This window comes from Dromiciops gliroides, chromosome 3 (assembly GCF_019393635.1).
Source record: "Dromiciops gliroides isolate mDroGli1 chromosome 3, mDroGli1.pri, whole genome shotgun sequence".
Classification (NCBI taxonomy): Eukaryota; Metazoa; Chordata; class Mammalia; order Microbiotheria; family Microbiotheriidae; genus Dromiciops; species Dromiciops gliroides.
The window spans coordinates 300,061,372-300,088,496 of NC_057863.1; the positions used below are offsets into that span (position 1 = coordinate 300,061,372).

At 38.5% G+C, this 27,125-nt stretch overlaps 2 protein-coding genes across 2 annotated transcripts in view; one reads left to right on the forward strand and one right to left on the reverse strand.

Annotated features, from left to right (window-relative positions):
• The window catches only part of PHEX (phosphate regulating endopeptidase homolog X-linked), a 270,635-nt gene that overhangs the window by 129,098 nt on the left and 114,412 nt on the right, over positions 1 to 27,125 (reverse strand). The window contains exon 11 of the mRNA XM_043998684.1: positions 26,295 to 26,423. Coding sequence (XP_043854619.1) covers positions 26,295 to 26,423 — 129 coding nt within the window. The remainder of the gene's footprint in view (positions 1 to 26,294; positions 26,424 to 27,125) is intronic.
• LOC122751584 (small ubiquitin-related modifier 2) lies at positions 3,785 to 4,874 on the forward strand. Its single transcript, XM_043998686.1, has one exon. The coding sequence runs from the start codon at positions 3,972 to 3,974 to the stop codon at positions 4,212 to 4,214; it is 243 nt and encodes an 80-aa protein (XP_043854621.1). The 5' UTR covers positions 3,785 to 3,971; the 3' UTR covers positions 4,215 to 4,874.

Sequence of the window (27,125 nt, forward strand, 5' to 3'; positions counted from 1 at the left end):
GAAAACTTCCCCCACATGAATCAGAGCTGTTCTGGGTACCCCAGTCAGTTCTTTTTAAGTGTGATCCCTAGGGTGAACCAGATATTCTCTCAGTATCTTTGTTCTTGTCTTCTCATTCACCTCACTTTCTCTCTCTCTCTCTCTCTCTCTCTCTCTCTCTCTCTCTCGCTGTGTGTGTGTGTGTGTGTGTATCCTCTCTCCCTCTCTTTGTCTCTCCCTTCTCTCCTTCTCTCTCTGTCTCTCCCTGTGTGTGTGTACTCTCTCCCTGTGTGTGTGTACTCTCTCCCTCCATCTCTCCCTTCTCTCCTTCTCTCTCTGTCTGTGTATCTCTCTCTCTCTCTCTCTCTCTCTCTCTCTCTCTCTCTCTCTCTCTCTCTCTCTCTCTCTCTCTCTCTTTCTCTCTCTCCCTCCCTCCCTCCCCCCCTCCCTAAAATGACAACAAATGCTACCAAGAAATCTCTAACAAACCTAAAACCAAACTTTTAGCAATCAATTTGATGCTCCCATATATAGCATGTTCTTACTCACTCTCCAGTTTAAGAAAAGAGGCAATAGATTAGAGAAAAATGCTACCTCTATTCACAAAAAGGGGATTCATGGGAGATGACTATCCCAATGCTTGTGATAAGCAATACCCTGACTTCCATGTACACTGATGTCTTGATATTTCACACACAAAAAGTCAAGGTAAATGCTTTTTAAAAGTTGTGATTAAAAATATCTAATTTGTTACTATATAAGCAAAGCATTCATTTGAAGAGATAAGATGAAAATTTGACTTTTTCTGCTACAAAGTTTACTTTTGTAACTTAAAAATCCTTCTGGTTAAATAGTTTTCAGCTATGTAATAGTTGTAAGGGAGCCAGCTGCAAATTAGTAAACCTGGTTATATGTGACAGGGCAAGTTTTAGAAATTCCTCACAGAAGAAAAAAAAATAACCAAACATTCCCTCTTTTGATTTCAGTGGTATAGGGAACTTATGAAAAGGGAAGTCACTTCATCATTGGAGATCTTTACTTAAAAATTAGTGTATTAGAGGCACTCAGAAAGGAACTGATTTTCCCAGGGTCACATAGCCAGGATGTATGAGGGGGAAGACTTGAAGCTAGGTTTTCCTGATCCCCAGACCAGTTTCTATCCTACCCACCATGCTGTCTTTTGGAAGCATTATAGACTCATGTAGAATCATTTGGAATTTTGGACCCAGAAGATACTTTAAACATGATTCCAATACACACACACACACACACACACACTTTACAAAGAAGGAAAATGAGGACCAAAGAAATTGCCTTGCGAAAACCAAAGGAGCCAAATGCAAGAGCCAGGATTCAAACTCAAAATTTAAGAGTTGGGGGGACAGCTAGGTGGCACAGTGGATAAAGCACCGGCCCTGGATTCAGGAGGACCTGAGTTCAAATCTGGCCTCAGACACTTGACACTAGCTGTGTGACTCTGGGCAAGTCACTTTACCCTCATTGCCCCACAAAAATAAAATAAATGTAAAGTTTAAGGGTTGGGTGTTTTTGGTTTTGTTTTTCTGGAAATAAGAAAAGGACTTCTTAGATCTCAAGGGGAAAATATAACAGACAGGAAAGAAAAGGAGCTGATGTCTGAAACAGGAAAAAAACTGAAAATGGTAGTAGAATGCCGCAGTAGAAGACCAGGACCTCTGAATGAAAGTCCATCATTAAACAGTAATATAGAGAACTCACGAACTCACAGGATAAGCAACATCTTGCACCCCTTCTACAGTCACACCCAAGAGGGTGCTTGACCCAGGAGAGTGTAAAGTTGCTATCTTGCTATACTGTCTAAAATATCTAATAAGTGGTCACCAATAAATTAGAAGCTTTAACAAGAGTTTAGACTTTTAAGCATTTATTAAGGAGAATAAGAATTTGGTGAAGAGAGAGAAAGAAGCCTAGATGCCTACATCTACCTATCTCAGGGAGCCAGCATTTTTGCTTCACTCTCCAAAAGAGTCCTGACCAAAGAGAGTGAGAGAATGAGCCTCACCCCTTCTTCATCCTACAAGCCTCCTGTGGAGCCGGGAACATCCCATCCACATGCACACACAGCTCCAAGCTAATTAGCTGATAGCTTTGATAGACAGTACCCAGAAGCAAACATCACTTCCTGACGCCAAGGAACTGACCTTCCAAACCACATGGCTTGCCCTCAGATGCCTTCTCCTCATGGCCTAGTTTTCCTACAGTAACTCTCCAGCAGGTGGTGCCACTCCAATTATTACAAGAGGATGCTGGACCCCTGTCCAAGGATCTAGCATTGTATGGAATTTCTCCATCATATAACCTGGCCTACATTCCCATTCTCCTGTCTAGTCTACACTCTCCACTTGTTCTTTCAGTGTGGTTTAACGCCTAGACAGTATTCCTACCTGTACTCCTAGATGCCACTTAAGACCTGAAAATTTAAAGCAAGAAATGGGAGGGGAGGGAAGAGCATTTATCTAGCAGTTACTATGTGCCAGGCACTCTGCCAAGTGCTTTTTACAAGTACTGTTTCTCATTTGATCCTTACAACAACACTGTGAGATAGGTGCCATTTTTATCTCCACTTAATAGTTAAAGAAACCCAGGTAAACAGAAGTTCAATGACTTGGCCATGGTCACAAAACTGATAACTGTTTGAGGCTGGATTTGAATTTGAGTTGTGTTGACTCCAGGCATGGTGCTCAATCCACTGTGACACCGGATGAAAGGACTTTAGAGATTATCTATTCCAATTCCATTATTTTTACCAATGGAAATACTGAAGCCCAAATGAGGTGAGGATTCTCCTGCCCAATCTGACTCTTGGGACTCTGTCTGCGCGTGCCAATTCCCTGTGGTTTGGCCTAAACATTTCAAACTCCAGCCTCAGCTTTACTCTCTAGCTTTTTAGTACCTAGAGGCACCATTTTTCTATACTAACTAACCAGAATCATCACTGATTATATATAACTTATTCCCTATATGCCTCATTATCAAGAATAGACTTACAGTCAAGCTGAGTAGCCATGCTTGGCCTCTCCCAGACTGCCACTAATCATATATGACCCATTACTGAATTTGAGTTTCTAGGAGAAAAATCTTTTTAATTAACCAGTTGGTTCCTCCTCAAATTTAGCTGAAGCTTAGTGATAGCTTAACTAATGGATAAAGAGTAAGCAAGATAAAATTTAGCTGCAGAGATGAGAATTTTCAACTCATTTTGGACTAAAAGCTAATCTTCAGTTAAGGCTTGTCTTGCCTTTCTGAGGTGTGGTGCTCTTGTTGTTCTTGCTCTTTTAAAAAAGGTAAATATTTTCATAGAAAAGGAAGCTATGCTTGAATTTGTGTCTCTGTCCAATAAATCCATTTGCTTGGAATCATGTATCTGATACCTGACCATAACTGGTGGGAGGAGAAACACCAAGAAAGGGAAAAGACTTCATTTTGCAAAATTCCAAGCTAGGCCATCTTAGCCAAGAAGAAAAGGCTAAAGGAAAATCCCAAGTGGCAGCAGGAAAGGAAGAGAAGTTGTTCTGGCTATCTGGCTAGCATGGCGATTCTGAGACAGTTGCCCATGTGTTAGACAGGTATCATATATGGACACATAACTAGGGCATAGAGAGTCAAGCTTTGTCCATGGTGCTGACAGCATTTTCAGTCCTTCAGCAGCATAAAAATAACAGTTAAGCATTAACAACTAATTATTAAGAATAACTTGTTAAGATGGGATACTATCGCTCCTCCTCCTCGTCCTCCTCCTCCTCCTCCTCCTCCTCCTTCTCCTCCTCCTCCTCCTCTTCCTCCTTCTTCTTCTTCTCCTCCTCTTCCTCACCATCACCACCACCATCATCTTCCTCCTCCTCCTCCTCCTGCTCCTGCTCCTGCCGCTGCTGCTTCTCCCCCCGTTCCCTTGGAGCGGACCATCCTGGTGCCTCTTTTGTGAAGCGGCGGCTGAGGAGACCCCCGGACTCGCCATGGCCGACGAAAAGCCGAAGGAAGGAGTCAAGACTGAAAACAACGACCACATTAATTTGAAGGTGGCAGGGCAAGATGGTTCGGTGGTGCAATTTAAGATTAAGAGGCACACACCACTTAGTAAACTAATGAAAGCCTATTGTGAACGACAGGGTTTGTCAATGAGGCAGATCAGATTCCGATTTGATGGGCAACCAATCAATGAAACAGACACACCTGCACAGTTGGAAATGGAGGATTAAGATACAATTGATGTATTCCAGCAGCAGACAGGTGGTGTTTACTAAAAAGAGAACCTGCAACTCTACTCCAGAACTGTGCTCCCAAGGAAAACAATACATTCACAATTAGAAAACCAAGATTTGGTTCATCCACATCCTGACTACTGCAGTATAGTTTTCTCTCTTCTTTGATTCCCTTCCCCCATTCCTTTATTGTACATAAAGTAACTGGTGTATGTGCACAGGCATAATGCGTATTTTTTTTTAACTAAATGGCCGATGGTATGTTTTGATCAACATCAAATGGAGATGGGGAGGGGAAAAAACAAACTGGTTCTGTGAAAATATCCCTTTTCTCCATTAGTGGCATGCTCATTCAACTTTTATCTTTATATTCCAGTAAGTTATTTTGCTCGCACTGTTTAACAACAACAAAAAAAAAAACACAAAAAAAAATCCTTGCATACCTTGTTTGATTGGATAATTTCAATGTTTTTCTTTTATCATTGTAAAACCAAGGACGATTTTATAACTTTTTTGTACGTAGCTGTTACATGTAGGGCAATCTCTGTCTCTCAGTAGGGATAAATTACTATAAAGAAATTGATCCTAGATAGTTTTCCCTTCAAGTCAAACATCTTGTTGTTTAAATAAACTTCTTGTTTAAAATAAAAAAAAAAAGATGGGATACTATCTGGTAGCAGACTACGATGACATACTTCCCTAATCCTTCATGCTCTCCCACACAGCTACATACAGCCTAAGAGTGGGTCTGCTAGGTCCTGGGTTTCTGTAATCCTCTCCCATCAGGCCAATGTTTCCCTCTTCATAACTAAAGCCATACTTTGTGCTGCCTGCAGAAGCAAAAAAATTCCCAATTGAACCTCGATTATTTAAGGTGGGAATTCCAGTGTTATTTCAGGTCAATAGCAGCCCCAACTCTCCTTGTCAACTCTGGCTGAAAAACAACCCATGGAGTATTGAGTCCATACCCTGGCCACTTCTGATGAAACATGTGCTTCTCTGTGAAGAGGCTGTCTATATGGGAAGGCTACATCCTAACTGTGCCAGATAAGACTGTCCACTATACCAGGAGGAATGGCCAACTCATTGGACCTTAAAGATGGAGTGACTTCACCCTCTGTGTCTTTCTCCCCCACACCTGCTATCAATTCAGACTTATCTGCTTTCAGGAATGATAGGGGAAAATACTGGTGCTCTTTTCTTACCCCAGAAGTACAATTGTTGACAGCATTTAGCAGTTAAAATATATGGGTAATATCAATTAAGAAGTGGCTGAACAAGTTGTAGTATATAATTGTGATGGAGTATTATTGTGCTATAAGAAATAATTAGCAGAATGATCTCAGAAAATGTAGGAAGACTTATATGAAATAATATAAAGTGAAGTGAGCAGAACAAGGAGAACACTGTACACAATAACAGCAATATTGCAAGAATGATTAATTGTCAAAGCAGTCAATTACTCTGATTAAGACAATGATCCAAGACAATTCAAATGGACCCATGATGAAAAATGCTACTCACCTCCAGGGTTTTGTTTGTATTTTCATTTGCAAAATGGCTAATATGAAAATATGTTTTGCATGACCATATATATAATTGATATTATATTGCTATGTATGGGCTATAAAGAGATGTCCTCAAATATTTATATTTATGTCTTTGTTGATACTGTTTTATCCCTTCCAGTCTCTGTTATCTCCTCCACATAACTCTCTATGCTACCCCTTCCCAAACATGTATATTCAAAAATTTGGATAGTTTCATTTCCTTTCTTATCTCTACTGGTAGAACACTTATACAACTTTCAAAGCCAGAAATAAATGTTGCTTTCCAACTACTGCAACCATATTGATCTCTTCCTTATTTGAGTTCCTGTTGCCTTTTTCAACAGTAATCACAGTCTAGCACTTCCTTATTCTTTGTTTCAAGTGTTACTTTTCCTTTAGTAACTAACTTGCAAGTTCCTTAAGGTCAGATTCTGTATTATATGTCTTTGTATCACTCACACACACACAATGATTAATAAAGTGCTGGGGTCCTTTGGAGGGGTGGGTTGGTCTGGACTTGTGATTTCATAGGTATAGGGAACTGCTGATGTGGAAACTCTTTCCTGCTAGGCAGCTAAAAAATTCATTGGTGACCTATAGTATTTTTATCATTTATTTGCTTGTTTGTTTTTAATATTCATTTGTAAAAACATTTTGAATTCCATTGTGTGAAGATCAACTATGATTGACTAGGCTGTTCTGAGATTCACAGTGAAAAATGCTATCCACATCCAGAGAAAGAACTAATGAAGTCTAAATGCATATCAAAGCATACTATTTGTGGTTTTTCTTCTGTTCTGTTTCCTCTTTCATAGCATTATTAATATGGAAATACATTTTGCATGATTGCACATATATATCCCTTATCAAATTGTTTACTATCTTAGGGAGGAGGAAGGGGAGGGAGGGAAAGAGAAAATTTGGAACTTAAAATTTTATTTTAAAAAAATGAATGTTTAAAATTGTCTTTACATGTAATTGGAAAAAATAAAATACCATTTTTTAAAAATTTTGAGTTCCAAATTCTCTCCCTCTCTTCAGATCCATTAAGACAAGCAATATGTCAATTATACATGTGAAATAATGTAAAATATTTGCATATTAGCCATGTTGCAACAAAAAAAGAAAAAAATTAGAAAGTGAAAAAAGTATGCTTCAATCTGCACTGGGTTCATTTATTTTCTGTCTGGAAATGGATAGCATTTTTTGTCATAAATTCTTTGGAAAGACCTACAGTCCTAAAGACTTTCTTGGAACACTAAGTAGCTAAGTGACTTATTCATGGATTTGAATGTAGGTCTTTCTGATTCCAAGACCACCCCCTATCTTACATCATGCTGCCTTTTATTGGGCATATAGTGGGTGGTTAATCATTATCTTGTTTCTGAGGATAGGGAACATCCAGTAGGTATCTAACAGAGAACTTAAATCTAACTATCTCTAGCTATACAATAAGGTCACAGGATCATATAGTGTTCTAGCTAGAAAGGACCTTAGAAATCTAATCCAATACTCTCATTTTTGTTTGTTTGTTTGTTTGTTTTTGTTTTTTAGTGAGGCAATTGGGGTTAAGTGACTTGCCTAAGGTCACACAGCTAGTAAGTGTTAAGTGTCTGAGCCCGGATTTGAACTCTGGTACTCCTGACTCCAGGGCCGGTGCTCTATCCACTGCGCCCCCTAGCCGCCCCCAATACTCTCATTTTTAAGTTGAAGAAACTGCAACCCAGAAAGGTTAATCAATATGCCCAAGGTCACAAAGACAACTGTTGGCAGAACAAGGACTAGTGTCCCCCATATCTCAGCCTAGTGAGGTTTCCACTATAACACTGCTTCCCGCGAAGTTAAATTTTATTCTAAATATATACACTTAACTCTAACTATCCTAGCTTTTTCATTAGGAGTAGCCCCTTCTGTTTTTGGCAGAGTTCTGATGGTGAAATGTGATCTTGTGGATTGTTCAACAAGGATTCAACACTGGTAAAGTGTGTATATTTTTATTTATTTGTAATTCTCCTTGGGCTGTTATCCCTTCTCTACACATCAGCCCTGAAGTACATAGCCTACTTCTACTTCTGACAAAGATGATAGTACTTATTTGTGTTTAGACTGACTTGATCTATAATTTATTATGTCTTCCTAAGTATTAATATAAAACCATGGTGACACCACTGATATGCAAGCTTTTTGTGACATGTGACTTTGTTATCCTTATTGATGATAGTTTTTTATTATTTTGATTACACTTGGTTCACATAATTCACATTAATATTTTATTTCCTTTTTTATGGGTGGACAGGACAATGACTTAATACATGGCATCCTAGAGTATAAACTTAGATGCCAATGGCTTGTATTTCTGTACTATCTTAACAAAGTTCTCTGTACTGGTAAAGGTTGTTTCTCCTTCCTGTGAAAGGAATTCTTATATATACTGTACATGCCTGATATACAGAGGGAAAGAAATGTAAAAACAATGTCAATCATCCAAAAATATCATGATTTTTTCATCTTCATATTGCAAATTATATTCCCAAGAATATAGATATTTCATCACAAGTGACTAAGAACCACCTGTCATATTTGATCTTTTCCACTGGCCTTAATTTAAAAATGGCTAATATCCTAAGAAGATTCATTTGTTCTCCTGGCTTCCTTTATATCTCAGTTAAAATCTTACCTCCTACAGAAAGTTTTTGCTATTAATTCTAGTGCCTTCCTTCTGTTGATTATTTCCTATTTATCCTACATATAACTTGTTTATATATAGTTGTTTGCATGCTGTCTCCACAATTAGATAGTAAGTTCTTTAAAGGAAGGGACTATTTTTTGCCTCTTTTTATATTCCCAGGATTTAGCACAGTGCCTGGCACATAGTAGGTGTTTAATAAATGTTTATTGACTCACTCACTTAAGGTCAGAAATACCGGATAAGAAGAATCAGAGGATAAATAGGACATTATACTCTACAAAGGCTGGCAAATTGCTGATGGAAGTAGTTTCAAAGAGGAAAAAAGTTGCCTAAAGCATATATACCTTTCTCATTGGTTTTGCATCACCAAATTAGTAAGATGGAACAGTGGATAGAATGCTAGACTTGGAGTCAGAGAGGCCTGAGTTCAAATCCCATCTCAGACACTTATTAACTGTATGACACTAAGCAAGTCATTTAACCTCAGTCTCAGTTTCCTCATCTGTAAAATGGAGATGATAATAATAGCAGCTATGCACCTGATTTGATGTTAGTGTTATGGGATAACATATGTAAAGTGTTTTGTAAACCTTAAAGCGATTGATATATAAAGGCTAACAATTGTTATTATCATTATTATTATTATAACTGATATTTATATGGTGCTTTCAAGTATACAAAATAACATTTATTATCTCACTTGATACCCCATACATATCCCCATTTTATAGGTGAAGAAACTGTAAACCAGAAAGAATTAGAGTGCAAGGATCTTGCCAATGTCATTAGTAAGTGTTAAAGGCAGGATTCAAACCTAGGGGTTTTTTCCTGAATCTAAGATGAGAATTTAATCCAACCATTACCAGTGTTTTGCCCAACTATAGAACAAGCCTTATATAACAAAAACAAACTGTCAGGTACTTCCAGTTCCTCAGTGTTTCTGTTTTCACAATCTAGCACTCCTTTGATAAATTAACTTTCTTCCCCTCCCTTCATAATCTTGACTGAATCATATGAGATTCAACAATACATAGGACCCTCTACAAATTGATTTTGTCTGATCCAAATAAGGCCTTGACAGCTGCATCAAAATCATGTCTGATTCATACCCAATTTCTTTCCCCAGAAAAGCTTTTCTAAACCTTTCTCTCCACAGGACCCCAATTCCATTGCTAATTACTTGCTCATCCAGGAGATGACCTTGAGTGCTAAGACTAGCAACATACAGTATGAGCTCCTTCATTCCTTCACACTTAAGAATTGTACTATCAATTCTTTTCGCCCTCTTTTCTTCTCTTGAAGTTCAGAAAAGGAATTCTCCTTCTTTGCCAAGGCCAACCACTCCCACTAATATATCTGATCCTTTGAAATACTCATTTATTCCCTCTCTCACAGTAATCTTTAATCCCTCCATATCTACTGCCTTCTTTTTTACTTCAATCACTAACCTAAAAACAAAACAAGCAAACCCAAACAAAAATACCCAAATCTTCCCTCGGCCCAGCTCTCTCCTTCTAGCTATTATCCTCTAGCTCTCCTCTTATTTGCTGCTAAATTTCTTGAAGGAATAGTTTACATTCACTCTACATTCTCATCATCCATTTACAAGTGAACACCCACCCATTCCCAATTTGGCTTCTAAGTTTACCATTGCCGAATAACTGTATTGCAACTGTTCTCTCCATGTTTGCCAATAAACCTCTTAATTAATAAATCTAAAGCTCTCATCTCAGTTCTCTTCATTTTTGACCTACAGTGTATGACACTGATGACTTCTTCATTCTGTTCATTCTATCTTCCCTTGCCTTTCATGATTCTCTCCTGGTTCTTACTCCTGTCTTATTACTACTAAGTAGCTTTTGTTCATTCATCCTTCTACTACAACTTCTAAAGCACAGAAGTCTTCTCTGGCTATCCTGTCTCCCTATACCCTTACAAGGCTTCATCTATCATTACTATGTAGAGAAGTCCCAAATCTATATATTCAAACCTTATGTCCCTCCTGAGTTTCAGTATTGTGTTTCCAATTAGGTACTTGTCATTTCCACCTGGATACCCTGCCAGTACCTCAAGTTCAACATATTTAAATTTTAAATCATCATTCTCTCTCCTCTTACAAAATATCCCACTTTCTGTTAATGGAACTATATTCTAGTCATGCAGGCTCAAAACCTAAGAGTCTTCTTTAACTCTTCCAGCACCCTCATGGGCATATCCAATCATTTGTAAGTCCTGTTGAAACTACCTCCAAAATATCTCTCACCTTGTCCTCTTTTCTCTATTCATGCTACTTCAGGCCCTTACCACCTGTCACTTGGATCATTGTAATAGTCTCCTAACTCCTAAACTGCCTTTAGCCTCTTCTCCCCAATCTCTAATCCAGCCTTTACAGAGTTGCCAAAGTAATCTTCTTAATGCATAGGTCAAACCATGTCACTCCCCTGATCAAAAAACTTTAATGGCTTCATACTTTTAGTATCTTTCTCTCTCACTTTCATTTCCTTGTGAATTATTCTCTAAGCAGCCTCTTAACTAGCATCCTCCTACAGAATTCCTCTGTGTACATTTGGTCTAATTTGGCTGCTTTATCTCTCTTTGTTCTTTTTAGGGACATTTCTATCTCCTCTAAAAAACATCCAAGACTGTGATATTAGAGTTCAGGGCTGGTAGCCCTACTGTACTTGATGATGGAAAGGATTTATTATTTTTAAAGTGCAGATCTTTTCTACTTTCTTTGTCTTCCTTCCATTTTAACCGTTATTTTTCCTTATTTTTAGTTGGATAAGACTGTATTGAGAACTCTGATGCTTTAGAGATTGCCTACATAGAAGCTCACCCTCAGCTATTCTCCTGCTTCCTTAAAGTGGCTAACATTTATACAGTGCTTTCAAGGCTTGAGTCTATAGTATCATCAGGAGATTCAGGTGGAGAAAGTGCTACAACGCAGTCAGGTTGTACATTTTATTTCCCTGTATTCTTAATTTTAAATAGTATCTCATAAATAAACTCTGCTTTGATTATTTAGTTAAGAGGCTTCTTAATATTTTGCTTATCAATTTGGGAGCAGTGTGGTGGAACTTTATAAACGGCCCACATTAAATTAATAGATCTCAGATAGCCAGTTAGTCAACAGTCCCAGAATTAGTACCCCAGTGAGCTTTAGCCCCCAAAATTAGGCTAGTCATTCAAAATATTTTTACATTTGAATGGTGACCGTAGTAGGACTTATGGCCCAATTATAATTTTTCATATAATCATAATTTTTCATGTAAATCCAAAATTAATTTTTGCAGATTAGATTAGCTAGCGAATAATTCATTTTTTTACAATAATAGGCAAATAGAAAGTTACCACTAGTAAAGGAGAGATCTAAGATACATGAGAGAGGGAAATGATTGCTGGAGGCTGATCCTGAGGAAGGCAGGAGGGCATGGGGTACATGGAGAGGGTTCAATAGGAAGGTTTAGCCTTAGTGAGTCATAACATTGCTTTCTTTCTTACCAGAAGGAAGGAGGAAAGAGTATTGAAGCTGAGAGGTTTTGAGGATCATAGTCATGAAGGTGAGTGAGGTCACTCCTTGATTACATCAGTTGTCTCAGTAACATCTAAATCATTTGCTAATAAATGTAGGGATCAGAGGTGTTGTTGAGAGCTTGAAGAGAGAGGAAATGGTTTAAATGAGTTACTGTGGGGAATGAGTGCATAGGACAGAAGCAGTTATGGCCCCGATGATGTAATGCACTATTAATTTGTAGTGAGTGAAATCATTTGGTTTTTTTTTTTTTTCAAATTTAAGCCAGAATGCTCAGCAGCTGGAAAAGAAACTGAGAAATCGGGTGATGAAGGTTAGCAGGTAAGAGCAAGTAAAGGCCCATTTCTTATTCATCTCTAAGGAACTATGATGAACACAGTGCCTTGTAAATAGTAGGTGCTAAATGCTTGATGAATGAATTTCATTATGTTATAAACAATGCTAAAAATGAGCAAACTAATAAAATCTTTGTGTAGATTTTTTTTGTTTTAATGCTGCCTGGTTTAATAGGATTTGCCCCGTTAATAATTGTAAAACCTGGACATGACCCAGAAATTATATCTCCCTTCTCCCTAAAGGGAGGAAACTGTATCCATTTTATATGTATTTTTTCCAATTTATTTTGGTGAATAGTTGCTTCCCACCTCACTCCCTTTTAGAATGTAAAATCCCTGAGGGATTTTTTGCCTTAGGAAATTGCCTAGTATGGTAGGTAGGCATTTAACAAATGCTTCTTGTTGTTCAGTCTTCTCAGTTGTGTGCTTTCAATTGTGTCAGACTCTTTGTGCCCCATTTGCAGTTTTCGTGGCAAAGATACTGGAGTGGTTTGCCATTTCCTTCTCTAGCTCATTTTACAGATGAGGAAACTGAGGTAGAGCTAAGTGGCTTACCCAGAGCCACACATCTAATAAGTGTCCAAGCCCAGATTTGAACTCAGGAAATTGAGTGTTCCTCACTTCATACCCTGCACTCAACCCCTGTACCACCTAGCTGCCCCTACAAATGCTTGATGAATTGATTGTAAGACAGGATCAAGATCAATAAGGTATTGGAATGGACAGTGGACTAAATTACTAACCCACATCCTTCAAGAGCTCCTTGCCTCTCCACTCCCTCCTCCCACCACCAAAGCTTGCAAGTAGTATGGCCTCTAACTTATCAGAGGGAGCCACCTGGGTATTCTGTATTTGTCTGTTCACAATAGCAATCTGTTGGGATACACATCACTTGAATGCTGGTAGCCTGGATGCAGTCTAGCCCCAAGTTGTTATGGACCCTGTCCTGTCATTTAATAGGTAAAAAGAAGATAGAGTAAATATCTTGGATAGGGAGTGGGATGAAGGGAAATCATTATGATGATTGATTATAATGGCAAAACATATACTTTGCTGGGCTAATATGAAGAAAATTATTTGTCAAGTTTAAGGTACTATATATACAGGTTATGATGAACAGAATACTATCAGAAAAACCTAGAAAGACCTACATGAACTGAAGCAGAGTGAAATGTACTGTATACAAAATAACAGCAATAGTGGGGGATGATCCACTGGGAAGCATGTGGTTATTTTCAGCAAGGCAATGATCCAATATAACCCTGAAGGACTTATGAAGATTTCAGCCCATCTGCAGAGAAAGAACTGATAGTATCTGAAAACAGATGGAAACACATTTAAAAAAATTTTTTTTCCTTTTTGACAATCCCTTAATCTGAAGTTTTGGGTCTTTTTTTACTGTTTTCTCTCCAAACTAGCTAATATGGGACTTTTTTCCATGACTACTCATGTATAACTTATTTTAAATTGCTCGAGTTCTTGTGGGGTGGAGGTGGGAATGGAGGGAGGAAGAGAAGTGGGAACACAAAGTTTTTACAAAATTGATGTTAAAATTTGTTTTTACATATATTTCGGAAAATAAAATTCTATTCAAAGTAAAAAAATAGTATGACAGCTAGAGGCAACTAGGTGGCTTAGTGGATAGTGGATAGTGGGCCAGGAGTCAGGAAAAGCTGAGTTCAAATCCAGTTTCAGATGCTTACTAGCTTTGTGACCCTGGGAAAGTCACTCATTCAACCTCTGTTTGCCTTAATCCATTGGAGAAGGAAATTGTAACCCACTCCAATATCCTTGCCAACAAAACCCCATGGATAGTTCTGGTATATTGTGGTCCATGGGGTCACAAAGAGTTGGACACCACTGAACAACAACACCATGGCTAAAAAGAGATGCTCATGATACTCCTCAAGAAGCCAGGTGTGATTTTGGTCTCAGAAGGTTCACAACTGTCTGCAGACCAAATATCGCAGCCGATCAGTGCAGCCAGCAGATTTACCTGGTGTGAAGTCCTTGGAGGAAGAGAGACTTGTGCAGCTAAGAATGTGATTGTCACTGAGCATCAAGATCTTCCCAGAGACAGTTCCATATGGTGACCAGTATTTTTCTGTGGGCTGTACCACACACAGAGAAAGGCTGCTCGTGCCTTTGTCTTCCCAGTCATATCCATAACCCAAACAGCCATCTTGGCTGGTAGCATCATCTTTCCCTCATCTCTTACAATTTAAAATCATGTCTTACAGCAAGTTCCACTTCTCCTTTACCATACTTTCCATAATACCCACTTGTACATCTGGAATAATCTTCTTCCCCACTAGAATATAAGCTCCTTGGTATCAGAGTCAGTGTCATTTTAAAAATCTTTTTATGCCCAATAATAAGCACAGCACCTTACCTATTTGGGGAAGGAAGGAAAGACTGTCTAGGCCTATAGTTTCATCAGTGTGGGGAACTCTCAGTATGAAAACTCCCTCTACTCATGAATAATGGCATTCAATGATACCTTACAGTCTTAGAGCATTGCCAGTGCCTCTGAGAAGTTAAGTCACTTGCCTGTGGTCTCACATCCACAATGCATCAGGCACTGGACTTGAATCCAAGTCTCTCTGACTGGCTCAGTTCAGTACAATAGAGTGCCTCTCAGTCTTATCCATAGCAGGCTCTTAATAACTGTTTGCTGAATTGAATTGAATCTTCAAAAGATGAAGGACAGCCTTTATAGCCTAGGCTATAAAGTAATAAAAACTGGTTTTCACTTGTGGCTTGTGGAATTCATCTCATTGCTTTATAGCCACCCCTCAGATATACAACAACTAAGGGAAACTGCATCCTGGGGAATACAACAACTTAAAGGATATTGATGGCAGAACAGCAACTCAATTATCTTCAAGACCTAATGAGGTGAACTCCTTGTACTTGGAGGTTGCAAGTTCAAACTCTACCACTGCAATTGGACCCAGGTGGGCACTTAGTTTTTCTACAACAGCTGCTGCAGCATGGGGTACAAGGAGAAACCTGCTCTGGCAGGAGACTTATTGCTCATGCAGAGCCATAAGGAAGAGGCAAAGAAGAGACTGTGGGTCATCTGCAGCAGGACTGGAGATTCAAAGCCATATCTTTTTTCATAAAAGAAGAGAAAATGGGATGAATGAGGCATTAGCACAGTAAGCTACATGATTTGCAACCTCATTCAAATTTAGCTTAACTCCAAGTTATCATACATTTTTTCCTGTTTAATTTTATTGTCCTGCTGGAAGCAGAAGGAAATTTATTCATCCATAATATAGGAACACCGAATAAAGATGGGCCAATAGTGTTGCTTAGGGGAAGACAGCCAAATTGGGAGTCAGGAAATCAGGGCTACCACTAAGTAGCTATACTTCCTTGGCCCAAATCACTTCACTGCTCTAGGCCTTAGTTTCTTTGTCTATAAAATGAGTAGACTAGATTAGGTTATCTCAAAGGTCTCTCTAACTCTAATATGCTCTAATCCTAAATTTATCAAGTAAAATTTTTTAAGCCTCAGTTTTGATCTCCAAATTTTAGCAAGCATGAAGGACACTGAAGGCAGCTAGGTAGCCCAGAGGATAGAGTATGGGACCTGGAATCAGGATAACCTGAATTGAAATCCTACCTCAGAATTTGCTAGCTATGTGACCCTGGAGAAATTACTTAATCACTGTCTGCTTCTATTTTCTGCTTTGTAATATAGGAACAATAATAGTACCTCCAAAAGTTGTTGTGAGGAAAAAATGAGATAATACTTTTGCAAACCTTAAAATGATCAATAAATACTAGATATTATGCAAATCCTACCAATTGAAGAAACCCCCAGATAGAAGAAGCCCATGATAGAAGACAAGTAATTGAGGGAGGTATAATATTTAGTGAAAGAATGGAGGAATCGTTTAATATAGTGAAACCACAATTAACTAAATGTTCAAAGAATGGATATTGTGTTAATTGAATTTTCGGTTAAAGCAGAAAACCCCATTTTAATTTCAATTTCTGTTGAAAATCCTTCTAAAATACATCTATTTGCCTTCCTGCCATTAGTGAGTACAATACATTAAATTTACACAGCTAGTAAGCGTCAAGTGTCTGAGGCCAGATTTGAACTCAAGTTCTCCTGAATCCAGGATCAGTGCTTTATCCACTGTACCACCCAGTTGCCCCAAAAAGTATCATCTTTTAAATCATTAAATGATTTCAATGTGTTCCTAACTGGAGTCAGCCAGTTGCTCTATATGACTTCTCTATTTCCCTTCTAGCTTTTGAACTCCATGACTGATCAAAAGTGATATTCTTCTATTTCCCATTGAATCATTAGTAATAGACTATTCCAGACATCATTATAAGGAAAGGAAAAAGGAGAGTTTTTTTAAAAGAGGTGGATATGATAAATTCAATACCACCTCCCCAACACAGGCTACATAAACATCTATATAAACAATTTAATGTATTAGTAACTCCAGGTACTAATTTTAATACTACCTTTGTGACCTTTGGCAAATTATTTATCTGGGCATCAATTTCTTCATCTTATCTAACATCAATAATTTCTGCTAGGCCTGGGGGCACTATACCCATTCTTTTCTCCAGTAAGAGGACCTCTCTGCTCTGTACACACACATAAAGTTACACTAGTGTCAGTCCTGGAGGAACCTGAATTCTGATAAGAGGAGCTAGGTTCCTTTTTCTCATACTTACTGACTTTTTATGTCCCCCACTCTGGTGCTCAGGTGGAAAATTATGTAAAGCTTAGATTTAGCATGCTCACGTCTAGAGTCTCCCCAAAAGAGATGAGTAGGTTATGCAATATAAGGTACCGAAGAGGGCACTCATTGTATAATATGAATCAAGTAGAGGACAGCTATTTATTTCCTATTCACAAAAGAAAGGCTAAAACACAAGTATTAGACACTCACAAACATGAATTAACAGTAAAACTTCAACTAAATCTATCAACAAGCATTTATTAAGTGCTTACTATATTCCAGGCATATAAGAGATACTACTAAATTTGTCTTGCCAAGACAGGAAGTTGGTACCTAAGACCATTTAAATATGGAACAGTTTATGGGAACTGCCAATTAGGCTTTTTACATTTCACCCTGGCTCTTCACTGTCCCTCTGGAGGTAGATGTTCTCTAGCTAGCCAAACAAAGGTTTAGGCTCATCCCTTTTTCTATGCTGCCCCTAAACCACTCAAGTAGTTCCTCAGGTTCTCTTCTCCTTTGTTGCCAGTAAGTGCTGACCAAAGGACGCAGGGGACTACTAGACCTCTCAAATTCAAAAGCTCATCCCCAAGCCTGATAATCATTCACCTACTCAGAAAAGGCAACCCAAAATAGAAAAGCCAACCAGTGAACCAGAGCCAAATTCCAACTAGTTGAATTCCCCTCCCCTAGGTACAACATAGGGCAGTGAGGTAGCACAGTAATTTGCTGGCCCTGGAGTCAGAAGTACCTGAGTTCAAATCTGGCCTCAACACTTACTAGCTAAGTGACCCTAGGCAAGTCACTTAATCCCATCTGCCTCAGTTCTTCATCTGTAAAATGAGCTGGAGAAGAAAATAGTAAACTGCTCCAGTATCTTTGCCAAGAAAACCCCAAATGGGGGCAGCTAGATGGCATAGTGGAGAGAGCACCGGCCCTGGATTCAAGAGGACCTGAGTTCAAATCTGGCCTCAGACACTTAACACTTACTAGCTGTGTGACTCTGGGCAAGTCACTTAACCCCAATTGCCTCACCAAAAAAAAAAAAAGAAAAGAAAAAGAAACAAAGAAAGAAAGCAAAGGAAAACCCCAAATGGAGTCATAAAGAGTGGGACACAACTAATCGACTAAAACCAACAAACTAAAACACAGGAATGGTCTTGATGCTGCCAGCGTGGAAAAGGGTCAGTCCTGCCTTATCTCTCACTGTAAGTCTGGAGGTAAGAGAAAGAGATTCAGTGTCATTTCCTTCTTCCAGGTCTATTGATTTTTCTAGATAAGTGTAGCCAGTGAGAGTATTACTTCATGATCACAAAGCTCTGAGCCCCTCAAGCACAAGGTCACCAGACACGGTTGGCCAGAAATAAGGAAGGAATCTCTGCAAATCCTCTGAGCAACCCCAAAAATAGGGGTTTGGTCTGAATGACCTCTTTGGTTCTTTCCAGCTCCAAACCTCTGATCCTGTCATCTGGGCAGAACCCTAATAAGCAGCTGAGGCTGACTTCCTGGGAAGAGAGAGGTTAAATACTCCCCACTGTGGTCAGATGCCAAAATAATGCCAAAGAGCAGCAAGAGGAAAATATTCTCTTGCCACTATGAATGCAAAGCAAGCTTTTCCCATCCCCTTCTTCTCAGTCAATGACACCAGCAGGCAAAAGTTGGGAGGGCAGGTGGCATATTGGTACTCCCAAAGCCCTCTGGTGAACAGTGTTATGCAAAGGCATTCAGGTATTCTCCCAGCCCCACTATGAATATTAATAATGATAATAGCCAGCATTTATATAGTCTTTTCTTGGAGGCAATTGGGGTTAAGTTATTTGACCAGGATCACATAGCTAGTAACTGTCTGAAGCCAGATTTGAACTCAGACCCTCCTGACTCCAGGGCTAGCACTCTCTCTACTGCACTACCTTGCTGCCCCTATTTATATAGTGCTTTAGCTATGTTATAGCATTTGATAAAGGTAATATGTAAAGTGAGAGGGAGAAGGAAGAGAAGCTAGGTAGCATGATGAAGAAATCACCTGACTTCAAGTCAGGAAGTCCTGAGATCAAATCCTATATAAGATGCTTATTAGTAATGTGACTCTGAGAAAGTCATTTTTAACAACATCTTAGGCTTTTAGTAGTTTTTCAGTCATTTCCAACTCTTCATAACCCCATTTTGTGGTTTGCTTGGCAACTGGAGTTGTTTAACATTTCCTTCTCCAGCTCATTTTACAGATGAGGAAACTGAGGCAAACAGGGTTAAGTGCCCAGGGTCACACAACTACTAAAGGTCTGAGAATACATTTGAACTCAGATCTTCCTGACTCCAGGCCAGGCATTCCATCCACTGCCCTACCTAGCTGCCCCATCTCTCATCCTACCTTTCCTCATCTATAAAATAAGAGGTTTGGATCTGACCATTTCTAAGTTTCCTTCTAGTTTTAAAATCTACACTCATAGGGGCAGCAAGGTGGTGCAGTGGACAGAGCACCGGCCCTGGAGTCAGGAGGACCTGAGTTCAAATCCGGCCTCAGACATTTAACACTTAACTAGCTGTGTGACCCTGGGCAAGTCACTTAACCCCAATTGCCTCACTAAAAAAAAAAAATCTACACTCATAAGCTTCTTAAAGCCTTTACTATAGCTAGAAGGTACAGTGGATAGAGTGCTTGGCCTGGAGTCAGGAAGACTCATCTTCTTGAGTTCAAATCAGCCTCAAACATTTACTAGCAGCCTGACCCTGGGCTAGTCACTTAACTGTTTGCCTCAGCTTCTTCATTTGTACAATGAGCTGGAGAAGGAAATGGCAAACCACTCTAGTATCTTTGCCAAGAAAACCCCAAATGGGGTCATGAAGAGTCAGATACAACCGAACAACACCAAAATAGGTTTAAGGAACAAAAAAGGAAAGGGAGTTACCCATAAGACCTGACACAGGGGCTATAAAGTCCTGATTAGAATAATATCTTACTTTCTTGTTGTTAAATTGTTTTTTCAGTTTTTCTTACTAACCATGATTAATTCAGGAACAATTTATAGACAGTCTGAGTTATAGAATTTTTAAAAAGCTCTCCGACTTTCTAGTAATGTAATAAATTGAATTAACCAAATAAAAGCCACTGGTTGAAGGAAGGGTTGAGGTTTACCTGGTCTACTTTAAAGAACAAATAAGACCTTTTGCATTTGTTTTTAATCGATTATTTACAAATATGTAGAACTGTAGTTCTTGAAGTCTGACCTACTTAATTAGGACAAAAAAACCCACTCTGCTTTGCAGTCTTATACTATTAATTGGCTTAGCCTGGCCTTTCTTCTGGGGGAGAACAGAGGCATATATCATCCAGTCCCAGTCAAAACACCATGAATTCTGAATCAGTGTATTCCAAGCTAATGGTTCCTTATTTAATGGTAGTTTCTTAAAGAAAATTAACAGGGCCTCCAGGCGGTTCCTGGTTGGGGACTTTAAGAAGCCAGAAAGTTTGAGAGGCCACTGCCTTGGAATATTTGAATCTGATAATCTTGTTGTTCTTCTTTGAGGTTTTTTTTTTCATTTTCTTGGCAAAGATACTGGAGTGGTTTGCCATTTCCTCCTCCAGCTCATTTGACAAATGGGGAAACTGAGGCAAGCCCAGTTAAGTGACTTGCATAGAGTCACAGAGCTAGTAAGTATCCGAGTCTGGATCTGAACTCAGGTCCTCCTGACTGCAAGGGCCATCTCTATCCACTATACCATCTAGCTGCATGAATTATGTAGAAGAATAAGTTAATATTTGGGCAGCTTCCATGCTATCCCAAAATGACAAAAAGATATTGCAAGAATAAGTTTAATTTTAGGTTGTATAATAAAGAATTAGTTGGCATTTAAAAAACCTATGGTATCTCCTTTAGCCTTACGAGAACCATATAGATACTATTATCCCCATTTTACAGATGGAGAAACAGAGGTTGAGAGAAATTATGTGCTTCCCCTGGGGCAACAAAGCTAGTCAAAGTCTCAGGTAGGATTTGAATTCAGGACTTCCAGACTCCAAACCGCCAGACTCCAAGCCAGGCACTCTTATACTCTTCACCATCTAGCTGTCTAGTCTTGACATGAGGCAGAGATGCAGAAGGAATTTTTATGTAGCTAAGAAAAACATCTTTAATAATACATAACTTTGATATTTAATTCTTACTGCCAAAGATCTATAAATATAGAAAGGAATTGTGATTTATGTCTTCAAAGGCAATTCCTAGTGCAGCACTAGGGCAGATTGCAACCTATCTATATCTTGAAACTATTTAAACTCTAGGGAGTACCTTGAAGCACAAGGAGTTAAATAATTTATTTAAAAGTCACATAGCTAATTGTCAGAGTGGTTATTGAACTAGTTCTTTCTCATTCCAAAGATGCTCTTGCTAAAACATTTTTCATATTCTTAATGTTCCTTAGCTTCTTCTGTGATGCTGTCCAGAATTCATGATGCTACCCCTACAAGCATGATACACCAATACATTCTTCCCCTCTTTACTGCTTCCTAAAATCTGTTGTTTTGTGCCACTTGAAACAGTTGATAAGGTTCAGAGCCTGGAGTTGGGAAGATTCATCTTCCTGAGTTCAAATTTGGCCTCAGACACTTACTAGTTGTGTGATCCTGGGCAAGTCACTTTGCCTCAGTTTCCTCATCTATAAAATGAGCTGGAGAAGGAAATGGGAAACCATTCCAGTATCTTTACCCAAATGGGGTCACAAAGAGTCAAGCATGACTGATACAACTGAAAAACAACAAATAGAAATATTTATCAAATATTAAAATACTATAAATTGAATATTAAATATTAAAATACTATGATTAAACAACACCATATTTATTAAATATTAAAATACTATTTAATAAATATTTCTATTCACTAACAGGTATTTTGCCAAAACGCTGTTTTGACATTCTCAAAGTAGAGATCAAATATTTGTCATGTTGATTATTTGTAAGGGAGAAATCTTTGATTTTTAACAGATCATGACACACAGTAAAGAAAGCAGGATGCTAGAAAACAATAAAATGGACATTTTGTCAATTTTATAATTATTTGTAGTGTTTTAGTATACTTCGGTCTTCCCCAAACTACCACATGTTTGTGGTTCACACAGATTTAGTAAAGACTTTATGTTTTTGCTTTTAACTCAATGAGCTCCTAAATTTGGGCATCCAGACTATAATGAGTTTTCTAACCATCTTTTCAATCAAAAGGCTCTTATTTCTTTTTTTCTTTTTAGCAGGTAAAAGTGTTTTATATACACACATGTGTATGTATATATGTGTATATATTTATAAATACATGTATACATACATATACATTTTTTTTTGAGTTGCCAAGAGGACTCCTGTAAAAACAGGGTCTCACAACCATTCCAAATTTAAAAGGACAGAAAAATTTGATCCTGGGCACATGTCCACAGGGAAAGAACCAAAAAAGACCACCTCTTCTTCCCCAAAAAAGGGAGGGGGAGGTTAGAGGAAAAAATACAACTCCATATAAAAAGATCTATTCCCAAAGAAAGACTCTTATTTCTACACCATTAAAATTACTTGAAATGCCTAGTGTGTAGGCCTCCATCAGTTGCCGACGACCATGGATCAGCGCCTTGAAGAGCCACAGGCCACAGTGTGGCTGTGCAGTCCGATATGGGAGCCGCAGCTCCTGAGTGACTTATAACCAGTAACTGCCGCATCCCGTGTTGTATCTACCCCATGAGGAGTAGCTGGAGTGTCCTCTCCAGGGTGCTGGCCTGGGCAGATCAATTGGAAAATAAGCTGTTGCCCATACAGCAGGTTTTCCCTCTCCACAACATTGGTGGATCCAAAGGAGAGGCAGAGCCAGTACTGTTTGGCACCAGTGTCACCACAGGAGTTGCCAGAGGGATGTGATGTCCAACATCCAACTGCCTAAGGGACTCTGACTCCTGATTTTTCCTCGGGGTTAAGTCCCGAAGCCTTTCCCATATATGGATATAGCCACAAGGCAGCGGAGGTTTAAAATAAGGGTTTCCTTCCCCTGTATGCCTAGTATGTCACAAAAAAACCCCAACAAAACAAACAAAAAATTACCAAAAGAATGGACCCTCATTAGAGTTGAATCAGTCTGCCCTATCAATAGCACAGGAATAAATGCAAAGTCTTAACAATTAGGAGCAAAAAATCAACTTCATAAGTACAAGATTGAAAAGGTATATAAATAGGCAGTAGTTATTCTGAAAAGCAGGATTTTAATGGACTCCAAGTTCAATATGAGTGTCATATGGCCAGAAAAAAAATTAATGCAGCCATAGACTGCCTTAAGAGAGTCATAATTTCCAAGACGAGTATTGTTAATATACTCTCTCCCAGGGGCAGCTAGGTGGCGCAGTGGATAGAGCACCGGCCCTGGAGTCAGGAGTACCTGAGTTCAAATCCGACCTCAGACACTTAACCCCAATTGCCTCACTAAAAAAAATAAATAAATAAATAAATATATATATATATATATATATATATATATATATATATATATATATATACTCTCTCCCTTTGTGAGACTTCATTTAGAGTATTTCATTTGAGGCACCACTGTTAAGAACATTCATAACCTGTAAACTGTCACAGAGGATGACACAGGATGGTGAAAGGTCTTGAGTCCATGTCATGTGAGGATCAGTTGAAGGAATTAGGTTTGTTGAACCTGAAGAAGGGCATGTTGGTGAGGACAGGAAGGGTGGGAAGAGGCATATGATCCAACTTCAAATATTTAAAGGGCAGACCCTCTGGGAGGATGACCACATAATGACCATCTTGTAACTCTCAAATTCTGTGATTCTGTGACACTACAATATTTCTGTACTGGATACCAGAGTGTTTCTGTCCAACTTGAGTTTCATATGTAAATCAGAAAATCTCAGTTCTAGTCTTAGCTGTGCCAACAACTTGCTGTGGACAAATCTCTTTATCTCTCTAGGCCTCAGTCTCTTAATTTCTAAATTGAGAAGATTGGACTAGAGAATTTCAAGGTTTCTTCTAGCTCTGAAATTCTTTGATTTCATAAATGAAAATGATAGATTGTGAATTAGCCACACCTTTTCCACTTCTTAGCTAATTCTTGGATTCCACATATAAGAATCAAAACCTGAATCAGTGAAATTTAATGTTCTTTTTTATTCCACCTGCTCCTATTTGTGTTGCTTGATTTCTATGCATTTTTATTGTGGATAAGTTCCTTCTTTAAATCAAAATTGTCATCTAATTTGAATTGTGAAAATGGATTCCTTGATTTGCTTGTGCCCCACAATTATCCAGGTAACCAGAACAACAGTATAAGGACTGGCTTCATTGGCTAACACACCAACAATCCTTTGCTTGACCAAGAGTAAACCTAGCTGGACATTCAGTAATTCTGAAGTCAATCAAAGACATATCTGACTGCAGGATATGGACTAAGGATATGGACCTTATCTTCTGCTATGATTCATTTTCTTTTTGAAGGGATCTATCTCCTCAGGGCAGCTAGGTGGCACAGTGGATAGAACACCGGCCCTGGAGTCAGGAGTACCTGAGTTCAAATCCGGCCTCAGACACTTAAAACTTACTAGCTGTGTGACCCTGGGCAAGTCACTTAACCCCAACTGCCTCACTAAAAAAAAAAAAAAAAAAAAATCCTGTTCTGAAGGGATCTATCTCCTCAAGACCTTGAACCGAACTGCCTATCACCAAGAAAGCCTTCTGATTTGTGTATCAAAGGCCACATCCTTCACCTATGGAATTACATACACACACACACACACCTCTTTGGGGGAGTGGGCCTTTATAAGCCCACCTTTTTTCCAAATTCCATACCTGCCTTTGTTTAAATTGCATATAAACCCTTGCAATCTATTACATAGCATCCCACTCAGCAATATGCTGGATAGCACCCATGATCCTGTTTGATTTTCTTCCCTGCTTAATAAAACCTTTCTGTTAATTTTTATAGGCGTTGTCTTCCTCTGGTTTTCCTTCCCTTTTAGGAAGAAGCAGATTTAAATCTCAAGAATTGGCCTCCGCATTCTCCAGTCTTCCCCTTTGGGGAAAGAAAGACCTAAAGTCCATTAAGAGAATGTTTGCCTTGCTTTGCAGAATACTGTAACAGTTGGCAGGAAGAAATTACCAAAAATCTCAGATTGGAAGAAGAAGTTCCAAAGAAAAAAATCTTAATACTTACTCTGAGTTTTAGGCACAAGTATGCCAGAAATAATTTTATTTAATTTAACATTTATGTAATATCCAAGGGATTTCTGAATTAGAGAGAGAGATGTCTAAAATGTAATAATTTCCCAATGTTCTCTAACATGCCTCTCTCCCCCAAGATGATTTGAAATAAAATATTTATAATAATCTAAAACAAGGAAAGACCATAATACATTAAAATACAGTTTTGGGGGTTAGCATTAAAGAATAATGACCAACAAAATCACCCTCCCATTTCTCTTGGAGCATTCCTCACAAGGAATCAAGGGACTCCTCTCAGATACCATTAAGGAGAAATTCTTCTGAATAGAGGAGAGTGAATTTCATCTGAATAATAGAAGAGAATGAATTGAATCAAGGGAACTTCCATGGGGCAAATTCACTTCAGAAAATTAAGAGGAAATAGCCCTTTTGATGGGCCAATAGCCCAATCACTTCAAGGGTAGGCATGGCAATATTCTTTTTTTTTTTTTTTAAGTGAGGCAATTGGGATTAAGTGACTTGCCCAGGGTCACACAGCTAGTAAGTGTCAAGTGTCTGAGGCCACATTTGAACTCAGGTCCTCCTGAATCCAGGGCCGGTGCTCTATCTACTAAGCCACCTAGCTGCCCCCCAGCATGGCAATATTCTTAAGGAGAGCTATTCTTTGTTTGAAATTTTGGTTACCATGCTCAATCTATTTCCCTAAGAAAGGCCTTTTGTCCATGACCTAACCAACTTTTAAAGGGAAAGTACATAAAGGACATTTTTAGAACAAAGGAATATTATTTAATATTTCAAGAGAAGCTAAAATAGAGGTTTTCTTTTTTGTTGTTTTTTGTTGTTGTTGTTGTTGTTGTTTTGGGGGGGGTTGCAGGGCAATGAGGGTTAAGTGACTTGCCCAGGGTCACACAGCTAGTGAATGTCAAGTGTCTGAGGCCAGATTTGAACTCAGGGCCTCGTGAATCCAGGGCCTGTGCTTTATCCACTGCACCACCTAGCTGCCCCCTAATATAGAGGTTTTCAATATGCTTCCACAAGAACAGCAGAACTTACCATTTCTTTCTTATCTTCTTGAAAGTGAACATCCACAAACATTTTTCCAGCAACATAAGGCAGGGCACTTTCAATGAAGTTTACACATTTGTCCCACTGAGGTAACAAAATTGTAGTTCCTTGGATTACCTGTTGAAAATAAATGTGGACATCCCTTTTAAAAAGTTACAGATTAGAATAACATAACCCACCACATTAAAAAAATGGATCTCCTAGACATAAGAAATTCTTAGCGTAGTGCTAAATTACATGACTTTTCCCATTAGTATTTTCAAAGATGTCTCTGGATCAGAAATACTTTAAATTTCCTTCCAAGTACAAAAGGTCTATGTCTCATTTTAAGACTAAAGTTTTTAAAAATACTCTGTTGACCAATATCACTGCTTTAGCTGGCCATCCATGTTATTCTGATCACTGTCGATCATTCTACATTATTGATTTTTTAAACTATTTTGATCCTTCTCCTAAGTTTGCAAATTTTGTGTCCTTGTATAAATAACTTTTCTTTTGCCCTCAAATCTTTTACAAGTAGCTGGTGACCTCTTCCAGATCATTTCACTTCTCCCCAATATTCATCAAAACCTGCTTTCCAAAAAGATCCCATAAATTAATTCACACTACATAAATGACAAATGGAACTTTATCTTTTCCACCATATCACCATTTTAAGAGAATACAAAATTTTGAACAAACAGTTCAATTTCTAAAAATAGAATTCCAGCATTATTACCTGTAAGATAATGTAAGTTGGAGGACAGGAAAGCCTTGGTGATTCAGTTAGATCCAAGAAGTGGTACTTAATGGATTTCTATCCACCTAGATGAAAAGTCT

Excerpts from the sequence above, each read along its gene's own strand:
- LOC122751584 (XM_043998686.1), top strand. The coding sequence starts at position 3,972 with ATGGCCGACGAAAAGCCGAAGGAAGGAGTCAAGACTGAAAACAACGAC.